This window comes from Heptranchias perlo, chromosome 3, assembly GCF_035084215.1.
Source record: "Heptranchias perlo isolate sHepPer1 chromosome 3, sHepPer1.hap1, whole genome shotgun sequence".
In the NCBI taxonomy this organism is placed as follows: Eukaryota; Metazoa; Chordata; class Chondrichthyes; order Hexanchiformes; family Hexanchidae; genus Heptranchias; species Heptranchias perlo.
Window position 1 is genome coordinate 5,079,568 of NC_090327.1, and position 18,690 is coordinate 5,098,257.

An 18,690-nucleotide genomic window follows, 5' to 3' on the forward strand; every position below is an offset into this window, starting at 1 on the left:
TTTTCACTCAAAGGGTGGTGAGTGTCTGGAACGAGCTGCCAGAGGCAGTAGTAGAGGCGGGTACAATTTTGTCTTTTAAAAAGCATTTGGACAGTTACATGGGTAAGATGGGTATAGAGGGATATGGGCCAAGTGCAGGCAATTGGGACTAGCTTAGTGGTATAAACTGGGCGACATGGACATGTTGGGCTGAAGGGCCTGTTTCCATGTTGTAACTTCTATGATTCTATAAGAGCTTCCTAACGACAGGAGCTTTTCTGCCTGTTGTGTGCCTGCAATAACTTATCAGCTAAAGCTCTCTGACTGCATTGTCTTCTAATTCAAGTTTTATTGTCCAAACTGACTCATGCTTTTCACTGCATTTTACAATTAATAAAATAAAGCAATCCTGTCTTATGATTACCTGTTCAAAGAATAAAAGTGTGATCACTTAACAGGCAAAAGCTAAAAGTTAATATTACTACCTTTTTTATAGAAACTTCAAGACCGTTTAATTAACCCTCTACTGTGACTTTTGGAGACAATAGCAGAGGCAGTGACCATAAGACTCTGCATAGAAGATCTCAAATTGTAACTTATAAAAATTGAGTTTAGAATTTTAAGCTTTCAAGGTTTCAGTTAATCAACATTTTCATGACTGGAGGATTAAATTGGGCTTTCTCGGTTAGGAAATGAGCATCTTCCATTGTTGGTGACTATATTTTGGTGTGAAGTTGTAGTGGGTGAACTCTACAAGACTGATTTTAGATCCCACAAAATGTTTTGATCCTGATTTCTATTATACCTGAAGGTGGGGTGAAAAAGGTCTTGAAATACATTTCTAATTCCCAGATTTTAAGTAATAGTTTAACAGCCCTCTATTAGTAGTTTCCCCATTGCCCACTTTGGGGAGAATTTATAGCACAAACAGGCCATTTGGCCCAACTGGTCTCTGCTGGCGTTTATGCTCCACACGAGCTTCATTCCATTGGCAGAAGGGTCGAGAACCAAAAAACACAGATTTAAGGTGATTGGCAAAAGAACCAAAGGTGACATGAGAGAGCTTTTTTACGCAGCGAGTTGTTGTGATCTGGAATGCGCTGCCTGAAAGGGTGGTGGAAGCAAATTCAATTGTGGCTTTCAAAAAAGAATTGGATAAATACTTGAAGGGCTACATGGAAAGAGCGGGGGAATGGGACTAACTTGATTGCCCTTGCAAAGAGCCAGCATGGGCTCGGTGGGCCAAATGGCCGCCTTCTATGTTGTAACAATTCAATGATTTCACCCTATTGACACATCCTTCTATTCCTTTCTCCCTCATGTACTTATCTAGCTTCCCCTTTAATGCATCTACACTATTTGCCTCAACTACTCCTTGTGGAGATCCACGGTAATGGCTGTTAGGCAGCCTGGTGATAGAATGCCTTTCTCACACCCAAGATTATTATATCTGTAGAATATAATCATAGATCGTAGTATCATAGAATGATTTAAGAGAATTGAGTTAATGCGAAAAGGATTCAATTCTAATTATGATTACCTGCAGCCATTTTTGATTTCAGGTAAGAAAAACAATTTTGTAAACGTTAAAAAAAAATATATATATTTTTAAACTATCTCTAGCGAAGCTTACCTGCCTTACGGAAGTCGATGCCAAACTCCCAGGCTTTCATTCAACAGTGCCTACAGAAACCTGCAACTCCAGCTACTACCCTCGCATCAGCAGCTGCACCTGGAGCAACGAAACAACCCAACCTAGGGCAGGCTACAAGGACCATCACTGTAACTAGTGCTTCACAGCAGGCAAAACTCCTGCAGGCCTTGCCGTCGACACAGATGGTAAGAAATAACCGCATTAATGTTACACAGCAACGGCAGTATAGGCTTGTGGTATCGTAAGAAAGCTATTTAGAAACCATTTTGATTAAGTAGGATTATATGAACCTCTGTGGCAGAAGTTTCAAGGTACAGTGATTTAAGGCAATTGACAAAAGAACCAGAAGGGAGATGAGAATTTTTTTTTTTTACACAACGCGTTATGATCTGGAATTCAATGTGTGAAAGGGCGGTGGAAGATTCAGTCGTAACTTTCAAAAGGGAATTGGATAAATACTTGAAAAGGAAAAGAAATTGCAGGGCTAATGGGGAAAGAGCAGGCGAGTGGGACCATTTGGCATAGCTCTTTTAAAGAGCCAGCACAGGTGCAATGGGCTGAATGGCCTCCTTCTGTGCTGTATGATTCTACCTTTTGTGTAAAGTAATTGTTTTTATAATCTGTGTAATTTTACACTGACTTGATATCAGGCAGAATATAAACTAATGTGGAGAATACATATTGGCTTTAAAAAAAGATATGATTATTGTCCTAGACAGTGGGAGTGGAATTTTGGGTTCCTTTGTTATAGAAAAGGCATGAAAGCCATGGAGAGCTTTATGGAAAAAAAAACTTTATGCACAGCAACTGACATGAGTTTGTAACTTTGCTCCTGCTTTCCTCTTGAGTGTACCCCACTTGTTGCCTCTATCTGTTGTCATGATTTGATTACTTGCAGGTAGTGCAACAATCTGGAGTACTTCTAAAGTCACAAGCAAGCACGCTGCCAAGGACTCAAACAGTGACTTTGCAAAGACCCCCCAACCATATCACTGTGCCTGTATCTCAAATCCAGGTCAAATCAGTTCAAGGAGGTAAGGAAATATAAAAACCCGTTTCCTAATTTGCCAAATAATCATGTACATTTGGCTGGTGTTGCTGTTTTTCTTCACTCTGGTGAAACAAGTCACGCGTTCTTCAGTTGGGTCTGCTGGCCAGATGCAGCACTGTTGATAGCCACGTGTGTATCGTGGTATGTTACAGCACAGAAGGAGGCCGTTCGGCCCATCAAGCCTGCGCCGGCTCTGAAAGAACTATCCAATTAGTCCCACTCCCCTGCTATAGTATCATCGTAAATCAGTGAATCTTTTGGAATTCTCTACCCCAGAGGGCTCGGTCATTGAGTATATTCAAGCATGAGATCGATAGATCTTTTGAACTGAGAATCAAGGGATATGGGGATCTGGCGGGAAAGTGGAGTTGAGGTAGAAGTTCCAAGTTTTGAGTTTCTGTGAAGAAGCGTTGAGAGCAGAGGCAATTGTTCATGTGGAAGGAGAGGAATGGAAAAATTGAGAATTCTTAAATGGGTTTCCCTCACAGCTGAGCTAGAGTGGCGTTGGCTGTGACCTTGGAGTAAGTTGCTCTTGGCTGCAAGTTATACATGCCTCGGAAAGTACTAAAGAACAATCTGATATCGGGAGGGGTCGAGGAATATCAGCGTACTCCTTAAAATAAGTGGTCCCCCACCCCGCCGGTCCCAGTGATTATGTTCCAATTCTTGCCTTAGTGTTTCAATGGTGGTTTGAAAGCTTTACCTCATGACTCTGACATTCAAACTTTTCAATTCAGATGTATCGTCAATTCCAGTAAGTTCAGAACTACGTGCACTATCCAATCATAACCTGAATCCCAGCGCACAGAGCAGTAGACACAGCATTTGTTCTGCTAATTGTTTCCTTTTGGTTTTTGGATCTGACTGATCCCAACTAAGCATGTCACGGATAATACCATGTGGTTAGCAGAGGCCAATCAAAGCCAGGAGGTACACTGCATTCATACAGGCGCAACTTAGTAAGAATGTAAAATATATTTGCTGACATCACAGTGCAATGATTTGCTCACTGAAATGTAATGAAAATTATTTGGTTGCATGATCATTTAAGGCCCTAAAGCCGGTGTATTTCTGCACACCCTGTATGCAGTACAACTATAGAAAGAATTGTACATCCCATTTCCATCTGTGAAGGGTTCTCATTGTAACCAAGCTTGTCTTGTTGACCTTTAGCTGTGACTCAGTGGGTAGCACTCTCACCTCCTGAGTCAGAAGGTCGTGAGTTCAAGTCCCACTCCAGAGACTTGAGCACAAAATCAATGCTAACACTGAGGGAGTGCTGCACTGTCGGAGGTGCCGTCTTTCGGATGAGATGTTACACTGAGGTCCCGGCTGAAACCGCCCCCCCCCCCCCCCCGGCCCGGTGGATCCCATAGCACTATTTGAAGAAGAGAAGGGAAGTTCTCCCCGGTGCCCTGACCAACATTTATCCCTCAACCAGCACCTAAAGCAGATTATCCGGTCAACGCCTCATTGCTGTTTGTGGGACCTTGCTGTGTGCAAATTATCTGCCATGTTTCCTACATTGTAACCGTGACTACACTTCATTGGCAATAAAGCGCTTGGGGATGTCCTTAGGTCAAGAAAGGTGCTATATAAATGCAAGTCTTTTATAAAGTGAGAAAATATTTAATTCATGTTTATTTGTATGTACAGTATCTCATACTGTGAAAGTGTTAACATATACAGCCACAATACCAGACTGATAATTTATCTGCCCTGTATTCCAGATGAGAACTGTTATCTGCTCAAAACAAAAACTTTACTTTCTATAATCAGGTCCTGCAACTTCAGTTATAAAAGTACCACTCGTACAAGGATACAGGAATCCAGCAAGTGTTTTACTGCAAGCTTCACCTGGTCAAAAAATCAAAAAAGAGGTTGGAGGCATTCCTTTCAGGTAAAAACTGTTCAAACAAGTGCCACGAAAATGATTGTTGCACGTGCAGGAGATGCAAAAGAATGCAACGGAGTTATATTTTTAGTTTCACGCTTATTCATTGTATCATAAGTCAGAATGGCCTCTGTGGGTCAAACCTGACCATCGTATATAGAGTGACACAGCTAGCTGAATACCCTTAGTGTACAGTGAAACCTGGTCCTACGGACAACCGTGAAATATGGACCACCCTTCAATGTAACAAGTCCTGGTTACTTTGTGTAGTTTATACCTTTTGAAGCGTGGGAAAGGGGTCCCTGTTATGTTTTTCACAAGGGATGTCACCGGTGCCTAATTACATTGTTTTCCCACATTAGTGCTGCTGAATCTGATACAAGTGACTCCTACATGGAGTCAAAAGCCCATACTGTCTCCAGGCATCTCCTCAAATGACACTAAACGAATAATAAATGATGAATGTCTTTTATTTGTATGAATGGGTAAGTGTGCTTATTAATTGTTGATTTTATTAAAATAAAAATACCACTTTAAGATTTGTTTGCAGGAATGTGAGCATTTACAGTGTTAAAATTCATCACCTGGTCCAGATGGGATGCATCCTAGGTCACAGAGGGAAATAAGGGTGGAAATTGCGGAGGCTGTAGCCAAAATCTTCCATTCCTCCTTAGATATGGGGATGGTACTGAAGGATTGCAAATGTTACACCCCTGTTCAAAAAAGGGAGAGGGATAAACCCGGTAATTACAGGCCAGTCAGCCTAACGTCGGTGGTGGGGAAACTGAGAATAACCCGGGACAAAATTAATTGGCACATGGAAAAATATGGGCTAATAAATGGAAGCCATTTGAAGGAAAATCATGTTCTATGATGTAACGGAGAGGGTTGATGTTGTGTATATGGACTTTCAAAAGGCATTTGATAAAGTACCACATAATAGACTTAGCAAAATTAAAGTTCATGGGATTAAAGGGACAGTGGCAGCGTGGATACAAAATTGGCTGAGGGACAGAAAGCAGAGAGTAGTGGAGGGAAGTATACAGTGGTGTTCCCCAGGGGTCGGTATTAGGACCACTTCTCTTTTTGATATTAATTACCTGGACTATGGTATAGAGGGTATAATTTCAAAGTTTGCAGATGTCACGAAACTCAAATGTAGTAAACAATGTGGAGGATAGTAAGACTTCAGCAGGACATGGACAGACTGGTGAAATGGGCAGACACATGGCAGATGAAATTTAATGCAGAGAAGTGTGAAGTGATGCATTTCGATAGGGAGAATGAGGAGAGGCAATATAAACTAAATGGTACAATTTTAAAGAGAGTGCAGGAACAGAGACCTGGGTGTGTACGTACACGAATCTTTGAAGGTGGCAGGATGACTTGAGAAGGCTGTTTCTTTTTTTAAACAAAAAAGCCCAGGATCCCATATGCTTTTTTAAGAGGCATGGAGTACAAAGGAAGTTATGCTAAATCTTTATAAAACACTGGTAAGGCCTCAGCTGAAATATTGTGTTCAAATCTGGGCACCAGATTTCAGGAAGGATGTCAAGGCCTTGGAGAGGGCGCAGAAGAGATTTACCAGAACGGTGCCAGAGATGAGGGACTTCAGTTATGTAGAGAGACTGGAGAAGCTGGGATTGTTCTCCTTAGAGCAGAGAAGGTTAAGGAGAGATTGAATAGGTGTTCAAAATCATGAGCGGTTTTGACAGAGAGAAACTGCTTCCAGCAGCGGAAGGGTCGGTAACCAGAGGACACAGAATTAAGGTGATCGGCAGAAGTGCTATAGGCGACATGAGAAAACATTTTTTTAACGCAGTGAGTTGTGGTCATCTGGAACGCACTGCCTGAAAGGGTGGTGGAAGCAGATTCAATAATAACTTTCAAATATTTATCCAATTCCCTTTTGAAGAGAAAATTTACAGGGCTATGGGGGAGAAAGCAGGGGAATGGGACGAATGGGATAGCTCTTTCAAAGAGCCGGCACAGGCACAATGGGCCGAATGGCTGCCTCTTGTGCTGTACCTAGTACGATACTATGAACTGACTATGAACGTACAACTTGGCTAAACTTTTTTTTAATGCGTTCGTGGGATGTGAGCGTCGCTGGCGAGGCCGGCATTTATTGCCCATCCCTAATTGCCCTTGAGAAGGTGGTGGTGAGCCGCCTTCTTGAACCGCTGCAGTCCGTGTGGTGAAGGTTCTCCCACAGTGCTGTTAGGCAGGGAGTTCCAGGATTTTGACCCAGCGACAATGAAGGAATGGCGATATATTTCCAAGTCGGGATGGTGTGTGACTTGGAGGGGAACGTGCAGGTGGTGTTCCCATGTGCCTGCTGCCCTTGTCCTTCTAGGTGGTAGAGGTCGCGGGTTTGGGAGGTGCTGTCGTAGAAACCTTGGCGAGTATATACGGTACGAAGACCACTTGGAATATATGGACAGCTGATGCCAGTTCATTGGATGTCTGCAATTCGCAGGTTTCACTGTATGTTTATCTTCAATCTGTCAAGACCAATCTAACATCTGTAATAATAGGCTAATCACTAACAGCCACACTCCTAGGTTGATTACAGACATCCTTGTGTATTTAGTGTTGGGCTGCTTTGAACTCGAGGCGGTGGCTACTGAGGAACAATGAGTTTTAGTACATGAATCGGAGCTATGTCCTTGCCCTCCTCTGTGTGGGTGCTGGTTAACTGAGTCACCAAGGGGCCGATCGTTACCAGGCAGTGGGAGTTGTGCGGGGGGCTCGAGGCAGACGTCAAACTATCTGCATCTCCTTAGAGCAAAGCCCAGGAGACCTTAACTTGCGGACTTTATCTGCGTGCGGGTGCACAGTTGTTCTCTTTCCTCCCCCCCCCCCCCCTCCAAACCCCAGAACCTGGCGGACAGGAGAGCCAAGTCGAGCAGCAGGAGGTGGCCATCGGGGACCCAGAAGTAAGCAGTTGTGTGGGCCTCGTGGCCAAGGACTGGGTGGGGAAACTCGCGGTGGGGGGAGGGCCTCAAACTTTCTTACTCCTCCCGGCCCACAGGGAAACTTGGGGAAAATAGAAGTCCATTCGCTGTTGCTGGCTTCGGCTCCACATTCCACCAGGTCGGTGCGGCAGGGAAGCCGGGAACAAGAGGAGGCCATTCAGTCCCTCGAGCCTGTTCTGCCATTCATTTGGATCATGGCTGATCTGTATCCTAACTCGCAGGCCTCCTGTTTAAAATGGCAGTAGGGTCCCTAGTGACCTGATCTGCATGTTTAAAGAAGGACCCTATTGGCTTCCTACAGAAGAGCAGATTAAGATCACAATCCGCCTCAGGTCTCTAGAATGATGACCCTGAAAAGATATAGGAAGAACTCCCTTGTCCAACCTTGGACGCCATCAACGATCTAGGTTGTCAGCCTTGGCTCAGTTTGTAGCACTCTCTCCTCTGAATCCGAAGGCGGTGGGTTCAAGTCTCACTCCAGAGGTTATTTTTGTGACTTTTGACTCTGAATGTGAATGAACCAAAGATTGCTGTATGGTCTGAAATGGACAGGCATTCCCGTACAGCCTCTTTAACCACTTGCGTGCTCAGCAGCAGGCATTGTTTGAGTGTGTTTGCACTTTTGATGTCTATTTGCATGGAGCAGACTTTCGCTAAGATTCTTGTTTGGAATTGGGCGCAATTATCAGAACCTAATCTGTGAGGTGGAGCGTGTAAATATTTAAAGGTAACCCACCACCTAATAAGTTAAGTAGCTAATCACTGGTATAGCCTGCGGTCCAGTGTTGACTCCAGACCCACAGCAATGTGTTTGATTCTTAATTGCCCTCTGAAATGGCCTAGCAAGCCACTCAGTTGTAAAAATCTCGCTGGGGATGGGCAATAAATGCCGGCCTTGCCAGCGACGCCCACATCCCGTGAACGAATAAAAAAAAAACAGCAGGAACTTCGAGGTCCCTGCAATATAGAAGGTTACGGGGTGATTTGATTGAAGTTTTAAGGATTTTGAAAGGAATTGATTGAGTAGATGGAGAGAAACTTTTACTGCTGGTGGGGGAGTCCATGACAAGGGGGCATAACTTTAAAATCAGAGCCAGGCCATTCAGGAGAGAGGTTAGGAAACACTTCATGCAAAGGGTGGTAGAAGTGTGGAACGCTCTCCCTCAAAAAGCAGTAGATGCTAGTTCAATTAATAATTTTAAATCAGAGATCGATAGATTTTTGCTAGCCAAGGGTATTAAGGAATATGTAGCCAAGGTGGGTGGATGGAATTAGGATACAGATCAGCCATGATCTCTTTGGTTTCAGGCTTGAGGGGCTGAATGGCCCAAATGCACCAAGCAGAACTGGGACCAATATCCTCATGGGGGCATTTGCCAGTTCTGTTGGAGAGGGTTTAAACTAGTATGGCAGGGGGATGGGAACCAAAGGGCAGGTACAGAGATGACAAATTTAGACCAGGAAATGGGAAATAGAAAAGTAGTTAGTGACTCAAAGGCAAAAGAAGCAAAGGTTAAATAGTGTTCAGCACAGGAATTTGACGGGGTTATAGGGTATATACTTCAATGCAAGAAGTATTACAAACAAAGCAGATGAGCTAAGGGCACAGATAGACACATGGCAGCATGATATTGCTATAACGGAAACCTGGCTTATAGAGGGGGATAATTGGCAGCTCAATATCCCTGGATATAGAGTTTTTAGGCAGGATAGAGTGGGTGATTTAAAAAAAAAGGAGGGGTAGCATTATTGGTTAAAGAATCAATTACAGTTGTGAGAAGGGATGATATGCTAAATGGATCATCAATCGAGGCCATATGGGTTGAGCTAAGAAATAAAAAAAAGGGTCAGTCACACTACTAGGAGTGTACTATAGACCCCCGAATAGTGAAAAGGAGATAGAAGAACAAATATGTAGGCAAATTTCTGAGTGCAAAAATTAGAGGGCGATAATAGGGGATTTCAACTACCCTAACATCAACTGGGATTCAAACAGTGTGAGGGGCACAGAGGGCACAAAATTCTTGATTGGTGTCCAGGAGAACTTTTCTTAGCCAGTACGTGACAAGCCCAACAAGAGGGGATGCAATTCTAGATTTAGTCCTGGGAAATGAAGATGGGCCAGTGGGTGACCATCTTGGGGATAGTGACCACAATTCAGTTAGTTTTAACATTATTATGGAAAAGAACAGAGATAAATCAGGAGTAAACGTTTTAAATTGGGGGAAGGCAGATTTTACAGAACTAAGGTGATTTGGCAGAAGTGGACTGGACACAACTACTTGAGGAGAAATCAGTGGGAGGCACTAAAAAGTGAAATTCTATGGGTACAATGCAGACACGTCCCCTAAGAAAAAGGGTGGCACTGCCAAATTTAGAACCCCCTGGTTGTCTCGAAATATGTGGGGCAAAATAAAGCAGAAAAAGAAAGCTTATGACTGTCACAGAAAACTAAATGCTGCAGAAAGCCTAGGGGAGTATAGAAAGTACAGGGATGACGTAAAAAAGGAAATAATGAAAGCAAAGAGAGGGCATGAAAAAATATTAGCTAGTAAGATGAAAGAAAACCCAAAGATGTTTTATCAGTACATTAAGAACTAGAGGATAGCTAAGGAAAAGATGGGACCTATCAGGGATGATAAGGGTAACTTGTGTATAGAAGCAGAGGATGTGGGTAGGGTTTAATGAATATTTTGTCTCCGTATTCACACAGGAAAGGGATGATCCGGACGTAGTAGTTAAAGAGGAGAGGTGTAAAATATTGGATAAGGTAAACATAACGAGAGAGGAAGTATTAGAGGGACTGGAATCCTTGAAAGTTGATAAGTTAGCAGGGCCGGATGGATTGTTTCCTAGGCTATTGAAGGAAGCCAGGGAGGAAATAGCAAATGCTCTGAAGATCATTTTCCAATCCTCACTAGGTACAGGGGAGGTACCGGAGGACTGGAAAACTGCAAACGTAGTACCATTGTTTAAAAAGGGTAGGAGGGAAAGGCCGAACAGTTATAGGCCGGTCAGTCTTACTTCGGTGGTGGGCAAACTATTAGAATCAATACTGAGAGATAGGATAAACTGTCACTTGGAAAGGCATGGTTTAATCAGGGATAGTCAGCATGGATTTGTTCAGGGAAGGTCATGCCTTACAAATCTGATTAAATTCTTTGAGGCAGTAACGAGGAGGTTTGATGAGGGTAGTGCAGTGGATGTTGTCTACATGGATTTTAGTAAGGCATTTGACAAGGTCCCACATGGCAGACTGGTCAGAAAGGTAAAAGCCCATGGGATACAGGGAAATGTGACGAATTGGATCCAAAATTGGCTCAGTAACAGGAAACAAAGGGTAAAAGTCGATGGATGTCTTTGCGAATGGAAATGTGTTTCCACTGGTGTGCCACAGGGCTCAGTGTTGGGTCCCTTGCTGTTTGTGGTATATATTAATGATTTGGACTTGAATGTAGGGGGCATGATTGTCAAATTTGCAGACGGCACAAAAATTGGCCGTGTAGTTGCTAGTGAAGAGGATAGCTGTAGACTCCAAGAAGATATCAATGGGTTGGTGGAGTGGGTGGAAAAGTGGCAAATGGAGTTCAACCTGGAGAAGTGTGAGGCGATGCACTTAGGGAGGGCAAACAGTAAAAGGGAATACGCAGTAAACGGGAATATATTGAGAGGGGTCGAGGAAGTGAGAGACCTTGGAGAGCATGTGCACAGGTCCCTGAAGGTGGCAGTACAGGTAGATAAGGTTGTGAAGAAGGCATACGGAATGCTCTCTGTTATTAGCCGAGGCATAGAACACAAAAGCAGGGATGTAATGACGGAACTGTATAAAACACTGGTAAGGCCACAGCTGGAGTATTGTGCGCAGTTCTGGTCACCACATTACAGGAAGGACGTAATTGCTCTGGAGAGAGTGCAGAGAAGATTTACAAGAATGTTGCCAGGGCTTGAAAATTGCAGCTACGAGGAGAGATTGGATAGGCTGGGGTTGTTTCCCTTGGAGCCAAGGAGGCTGAAGGGAGACTTGATTGAGGTGTACAAAATTATGAGTGGCCCAGATAGAGTAGACAGGAAGTACCCGTTTTCCCTAGCAGAGAGTTCAAGAACTAGAGGACATAGATTTAAGCTGATTGGCGGAAGGATTAGAGGGGACATGAGGAAAATCTTTTTTACCCAGAGGGTAATTGGTGGTAGAGGCAAGGACCCTCAACTCTTCTGAAAAGTACCTGGACCTGCACCTAAAGTGCTGTAAGCTGCAGGGCTACGGACTGGGTGCTGGAAGGTGGGATTAGAATGGGCACCTGGTTGTTCTTCGAGCTGGCGCAGACACGATGGCCCCCTTCTGTGCTGTATCTTTTCTATGGTTCTATGACCTACTCCTGTTCTTTGAGGGCTCAAAATGAAGACACAGTCCATGTTTTACATTTCACTATATAGAGGCCTGGCGAAGAGTAATGAGTCCCTACATATGGAACTGTTATAGGTGGTTGTTTGAACACCTGAATACACTTCTGGCTTGATATGTAACAGCAGGAGGGCAGAATCTCAAGACTAAAATTCCTTCCACATGATGAAAACCATTCTTTTAACCAGCTGTGTTTGCGGTGGTCTGCATCAACCCTTTGAAAACTATAAAGTACATCCAACACTTGCATGTGTTTCTGATCACTTGCAAAAGAATTTATATAAATTTCATCTGAATATATGAAGTAGAACAGAACATATGGAGTTGTACAGTGTTTTTGGATTGAAATATCTTCTGAAACATTGTCCAACTTGCTGGACCTTCATTGTTGTCACATAATTTTGTATGTGTGTATATATCAAAAATATCTGCAGGAGACTTGTATGGATGAACCCACAGTAATATAGAATGTAAGAAATAGAAGCAGGAGAAGGCCATACAGCCCCTCGAGCCTGCTCTGCTGTTCAATAGGATCATGGCTGATATTCGACCTCAACTCCACTTTCCCACCCAATCCCCATGTCTCTCGATTCCCGTGGAGTCCAAAAATCTATCGATCTCAGTCTTACCTCAGTTGAATGCAAGTGCAATTTCAGATAAGCAAATTGTGGATCTGAAAATTTCAGTAAGCATGCTGGTTAACCCTCTGGACTGAAACTTTGTTCAGTTCTGAGAAAGATGCTTCCAATAACTTTTTTTTTTCCTCACTCTTGATTAGTTGCCTCGTTGATGTTTACTGTTGTGGAATTTACATATAAATTTATAATTTACCGCACAAGATAATGGGGTTAAGATGCATTTATTGGCTTTCATAGGAATTAAGCATGCAACGATAACTATTATCAACAATAATTACACATATACCTTGGGACACACTTGTGTACTGGAGAATTCACTGCGTCACAGCTTTCGAGCCCAAAGGTTCAACAACTGACCAAGTCTTGCCGAATTCTGAAGTGTGTCTTCTGACATCCTCCTTGGATAGATACAGAAAATGAGGGGCTAATAGAATGCTGGCCTTTGTATCTAGAGGATTAGAATACAAGGGGGCAGAAGTTATGCTACAGCTATACAAAGCCCTGGTTAGACCACACCTGGAGTACTGTGTACAGTTCTGGGCACCGCACCTTAGGAATGATATATTGGCCTTGGAGGAAGTGCAGTGTAGATTTACTAGAATAATACCTGGACTCCCAGGGTTAAGTTACAAGGAGAGATTGCACAAACTAGGGTTGTATTCTCTGGAATTTAGAAGATTAAGGGGTGATTTGATCGAAGTTTTCAAGCTATTAAGGGGAACTGATTAGGTAGATAGAGAGAAACTATTTCCGCTGGTTGAAGATTCTGGGACTCGGACAGAGCCTAAAAATTAGAGCCAGGACTTTCAGGAGTGAAGTTAGGAAACACTTCTACACGCAAAGGGTGGTAGAAGTTTGGAAATTTCTTCCGCAAACGGCAGTTGATGCCAGCTCAGTTGTTAGATTTAAAATTGAGATTGATAGATTTTTGTTAACCGAAGGGATGTTGGGCTAAGGCGGGTGTATGGCGTTAGGGCACAGATCAGCCATGAATCTCATTGAAAATGTTGTCTATTAGCAAATGACTGCAAGGTAAATTATAGTAATCATGGAATGATGCAGCACAGAAGGAGGTCATTTGGCCCATTGTGCCTGTGCCTGTTCTTTGAAAGAGATTTCCAATTAGTCCCACTCCCCTGCTATTTCCCCACAGCCCTGCAAATTTTTCCCCTTCAAGTATCTATTCAGTTCCCTTTTGAACGTTGTTATTGAATCGGCTTCCACCACCCTTTTAAGGCAGTCCGTTCCATTATATAACTTGCTGGTTGTTGACGTGCATGATGTTTCTGTGGTCAGATAAGCACCTGAACATTAATTGATTGCGATCCTGTTCTGTTTATGTAGTCCGTTATATTGATATGAGGAGCCCCGAGTGCTATCGATATGTCTAGTACTTGGAACCCTACGGTGCAAGCTGTGTGCCTGGTCCAGCTGGTGCCTCTTTTTTTAACGAGGAAATTGATCAAAGTCTTGCATCTTGCAAGCATACTGTTTTAACTTGATACATCTGCGCTGCAGACTGGCTGTGGTAGACGTGCCCTGTAATGGCTTGGATGGCTCCGGTAGAATACAAAAGCTTTATGCTGCGGTAAACTACAGTTCTCTGGGAAGAACTGTCTCTGTTCCAGATTGTCGTGCAGCAGAAGATACAACTCTTGACTGCCTCTCGTGAGGCAGAGGTGACGGAGGCCCGTTTCCTTGGGCAGTCCGTAAACTCGGATCCTGAAGTAGCGATGGGCGTGGTTTATAGCCTCTGCATTTGTGGTCCTTCATGAACTTGTCTGTCTCACTGCTGTTGCGCACTGCTATGGCAACCCATAAAGGAATTCCATTTTGCTTTTTAGGGTGGAATCTAAATGGCATCAGTAACTAATGAATAATAAAGAAAATTACTGGTAGGAGGGAAAAATAGCACATTACCCAGCAAAGCCAACTAATGCATGGAGCAAAATATAATCACAAATGCAAAAAAGACACTAAACAGCAACAATAATTTCCCTTTTAAGAAATTTAACTGACCCAACAACTTGCATTTATATCGTGCCTTTAACCTAGTGGAATGTCCCAAGGTGTTTCACAGGAGCATTATCAGACAAAATTTGACACTGAGCCACATGAAATATTAGGACAGGTGACCAAAAGCTTGATCAAAGTGGTAGGTTTTCAAGAGCATCTTAAAGGAGGAGAGAGAGGTGGAGAGGTTCAGGGAGGGAAATCCAGAGCTTGGGGCCTAGGCAGCTGAAGGCACGGCCGCCAATGGTGGAACAATTAAAAATCAGGGAGGTGCAAGAGGCAAGGATTGGAGGAGTGCTGAGATCTCGGAGGGTTGTAGGGCTGGAGGAGGTTAGAGATAGGGAGGGGCGAGGCCACGGAGGGATTTGAAAACAAGGATGAGAATTTTAAAATTGAGGCATTGGCGGACCAGGAGCGAATGTAGGTCAGCGAGCAGGCCGAGACACTTGACTTCCTAAATGCGCCTATTTAACATGGTGAGGTTTGTGTTATGGGGGGGCCTCGCTGTCATGAAACTTGGCATGGAACGTAATTTTAATAAATGTATCGATTTGTTAATGGGGTTTACACCTCAAACCAGCCACCAGCAAGGCTTTGTACCAATTGCAGAGCTTTGTGGAATAACCTGGTTCACTTGTTGGCCAATAATTTGCATTTTATACAGTGATTTTAACACAGAAAAAGGAATTGAGTGAGGGAAAAATAGACACCAAGCCAAAGGAGGAGATACTGGGAGGGGGTGATCAAAAGGTGGAATTTAAGCGGGACCTTTTTAAAGGAGGGGGTTTGGGGAGGGAAATCCAGAGTGGGACCTAAGCAGCTGATTGCATGGATGACTACGGTGAGGTGAAGAGATGCATGCATAAGAGACCAGCGTTTGGCTGGGAGGGGGAAGTGAGGCTGTAGGGCTGGAAGTGGTTAGAGGTAGGGAGGGGTGAGCTTATGGTGGGATTTACACACAGGATGAGAATTTGAGGCATTTTTGGGAGACTAGGAACCATTTTGATTCTATGATTTCCGGCCAGAGATGATGGGGGTGATGGGCTAGTGGGACTTAGCGCACGTTGTACTCAACAGCTTTGTTGAGCTGCAGTTTATGGATCGTGCTGGGTGGGAGGCATGTCGCGCTGCAGTAACGTGAAACGGGCATTAGCTGCACTCTTAATTTGTGCACACCGAATGCTTTGTTGGATTGAAATTTTTGGCAGGCGCACAGCTAATGCTAAGTGTTAATGGAGCCAATTCCTCCTCCTCCTTCCTTCCTTCCTTCCTCCCCCTATTTAATTTCAGCATTAATATAGAATGTACAGCACAGAAACAGGCCATTCAGCCCAATAGGTCTATGCCGGTGTTTATGCTTCACATGAGCCTCCTCCCACCTGACTTCATCTACCCCTAGTAATGTATATATTAAACTACCTACATCAGAAGTAAAGAAAAAAGATTAAGAGCTGAAAACTGGGTCTTCTGTTACTAAAGTGAAGTCAGACTTTTTGCTCAAGGGCCACAGCACTCAAGTCAGTGTTTCAAAGCCCGGTTTCGACTGCACGAGGATTAAGGGCTGTGTCCTCCAGGTCCACGTTTGACTCGTCCGTATTCTATCACTTAGCTAAGAATTATATGATTTGAAGAGTCCTATTAATTAAGAAATTCCTACTTTGTTAAATTTAAATGTAAAATAAGTCAGTATTTAAAACAGCTAATTTTATTTTGCAGCTGTTCAGTTGGTGTTTTGTCTGTAGGTCGATGGATGAAACTTCCCTTTTCACGAGATAAATTGCCTCAGCTGGTTTTTCCAAAGAGTTGTGTCAAAAAAAAAAACACGACCACTATTTTGGCTTCTTCCCTTTTTTGGGAGGGAGTGGGGAGGTGAAAAGATTTGCCAAACGCTGTTCAAAGTAGACAGTGGTCCTTCGAGCCCCTTTTACATTTCTTTTCAGAAGCCATTGTTCTGGTTTACTGAACGTTGCCCTGAGTTTTATTTGAGAGTTTCAGTAATGGAGTTGCTCAGCTGTGACATCACAATGTGAAGCATTTTTCAAAACTCTTAAGGTAACTGAACAGGGAATATTTTACAGGAGAATTTGTAAGTTGCATGGTCATTCTTACCAAGTTATTAAACCTAGCTAATGCTAGTTATAGAGGCATGTTTTATTCCTAAGCTTCTGCATTGCAAGTGTACAGTGCTACAAAACTGTCGTTCCAACTGATCTCAAGATATGATGTTTATTGACTGCTGCTGCGTTGGCTGTACATGTTACAGCGGTGGGAATTTGCTATCAGACCAAAGAGCTGTAATGTACAGTTTTGGAAGTGTGCCGAAAGGCCAATCCTGCTTTCCATGCTGGAAACACCAAGATATTTGTGGCAACTAACAGTGAAGGAGGAATAAACAGTGCCGCAATCTGCAGGTTGTGCCTTGTAGCAGAACAACTGTGATTGGATAACGTTATGCACTGTATCAGGGTTTGAATAACCTAATATCAATTGGATTTCCTCTGAATCCCTTGATGGTGTTTTCTCTTTGTAATACACTCCATAATTGGTGTTATTATTGGAGGTGAGAGGCTTCAGGAATACTACACCATAACAAACACATTTGATTGGATACAAATTTAGCATCTCGCAAAATAATTGGTTTTGTGCCATTGGAACTTGAAGGATATTAGTTTTGGGATGTGGGTCCCTGTAGTAGTACCAGCTGTTTTCGCTGGTCACTTTTTCATTGTACACATCAATTTACCTCAATTTACAAATTTAGTACAAATGCAGTGTCCAAATGTGGAACTTGCTACCAGATGGGAGTATTTGAGGCCAATAGCATAGATACATTTAAGGGGAAGCTAGATAAGTACAGGAGGGAGAAAGGAATAGAAGGATTGGGTGAGATGAAGTAAGGTGGCAGGAGGTTCATGTGGCGCATAAACACTGGCATAGACCAGTTGGGGCTGAATGGCCTGTTCCTGTACTGTAAAATTCTATGTAACTTTGTGTATGTTTCTGCTATGGTGAGGGAAAAATACAACTCCAGTATCTGTTGTTACTACTACTGAGTGGAATTTAAAATGTAATGAATGACCTCGTGTTCTACAATCCTAGAAGTTGCCAGCCACCATTTCTGCATCATTGGAGACCATTACTTGTTTTGGGCTATAGAGTTAACTGGAAAATTTTCTTTGCCCCACTCCCCCTCACCACCTCCTCTGCGAACACAGTTATAAGTGTTTTGTAAAGCAGAATAAAGGGAATGTGCAGCTACATCTCCTGCTGAAAAGTAATGCTTTACTGCAATGAACCACCAAGGGGTGCCACAGTATGCAGTGATGGTAAAATGTAATCTTGAGTTTCCTTTTTCTACAACATTGCATCAGCGGAACAGTAGGGGGCCACTTCAGCATTTTTTTTCCAAGAAACGATTTTAACGGTCTGTTTGGAAAGCCAGAGGGAAGCTGAGTTATGATCTGGAATGCGCTGCCTGAAAGGGTGATGGAAGTGGATTCAATAGTAACTTTCAAAAGGGAATTGAATAAATACTTAAAGGAAAAATTTGCAGGGCTGGAGAGGGAGTGTGTTAATGTTTCAGGTCGATGACTGACTGTTCATCAGAACTGGAAGAAGTTAGAGATTTAATAATTTATAAAGGGTTACAGAGCCTGGGGGGGGGGGGGGGGGGGGTGGGAAAAGGGTGGGTGGAGTGGGGAGGAAGGGAACAAAGGGGAAGGACTGTGATAGGATGGAGGGCAGGAGTGATTAAATGACAAAAGGGATGATGGTACAAGGCAGGGAGGGTGGTAATGGGACAAGTAAAGAAACAAAAGATGAGTCCAGAGGAGGTGAAAATGGTGGTTATACCCTACAGTTCGCTGTGACCTCTGCAGGGACTAGTGCATGCGCGCTCAGGCCCGGAGCGCGTTGGGCCCCGCATACGCGTTGTAGGCCACCAATTGCCCTCGCTGCCATTCACTAAAAGTGTGGACCAGAGGCAGAGCACCAAAAATGCAGCCGATGCAGGTAATCATAAGGTGGGGGGATGACAGCAGAGCCTGGAGGAAGGGAAGAAGTGGGGGAGAAGCAGGAGGAC

General features: G+C 43.5%; 1 protein-coding gene across 3 annotated transcripts in view; it reads left to right on the top strand.

Annotated features, from left to right (window-relative positions):
- Positions 1-18,690, top strand: part of LOC137309826 (transcription initiation factor TFIID subunit 4-like) — a 133,893-nt gene that overhangs the window by 31,818 nt on the left and 83,385 nt on the right. For all 3 annotated transcript variants that reach the window (XM_067977858.1, XM_067977850.1, XM_067977853.1), the window contains exons 7-9: positions 1,603-1,818; positions 2,532-2,667; positions 4,464-4,584. In XM_067977858.1, coding sequence (XP_067833959.1) covers positions 1,603-1,818; positions 2,532-2,667; positions 4,464-4,584 — 473 coding nt within the window. The remainder of the gene's footprint in view (positions 1-1,602; positions 1,819-2,531; positions 2,668-4,463; positions 4,585-18,690) is intronic.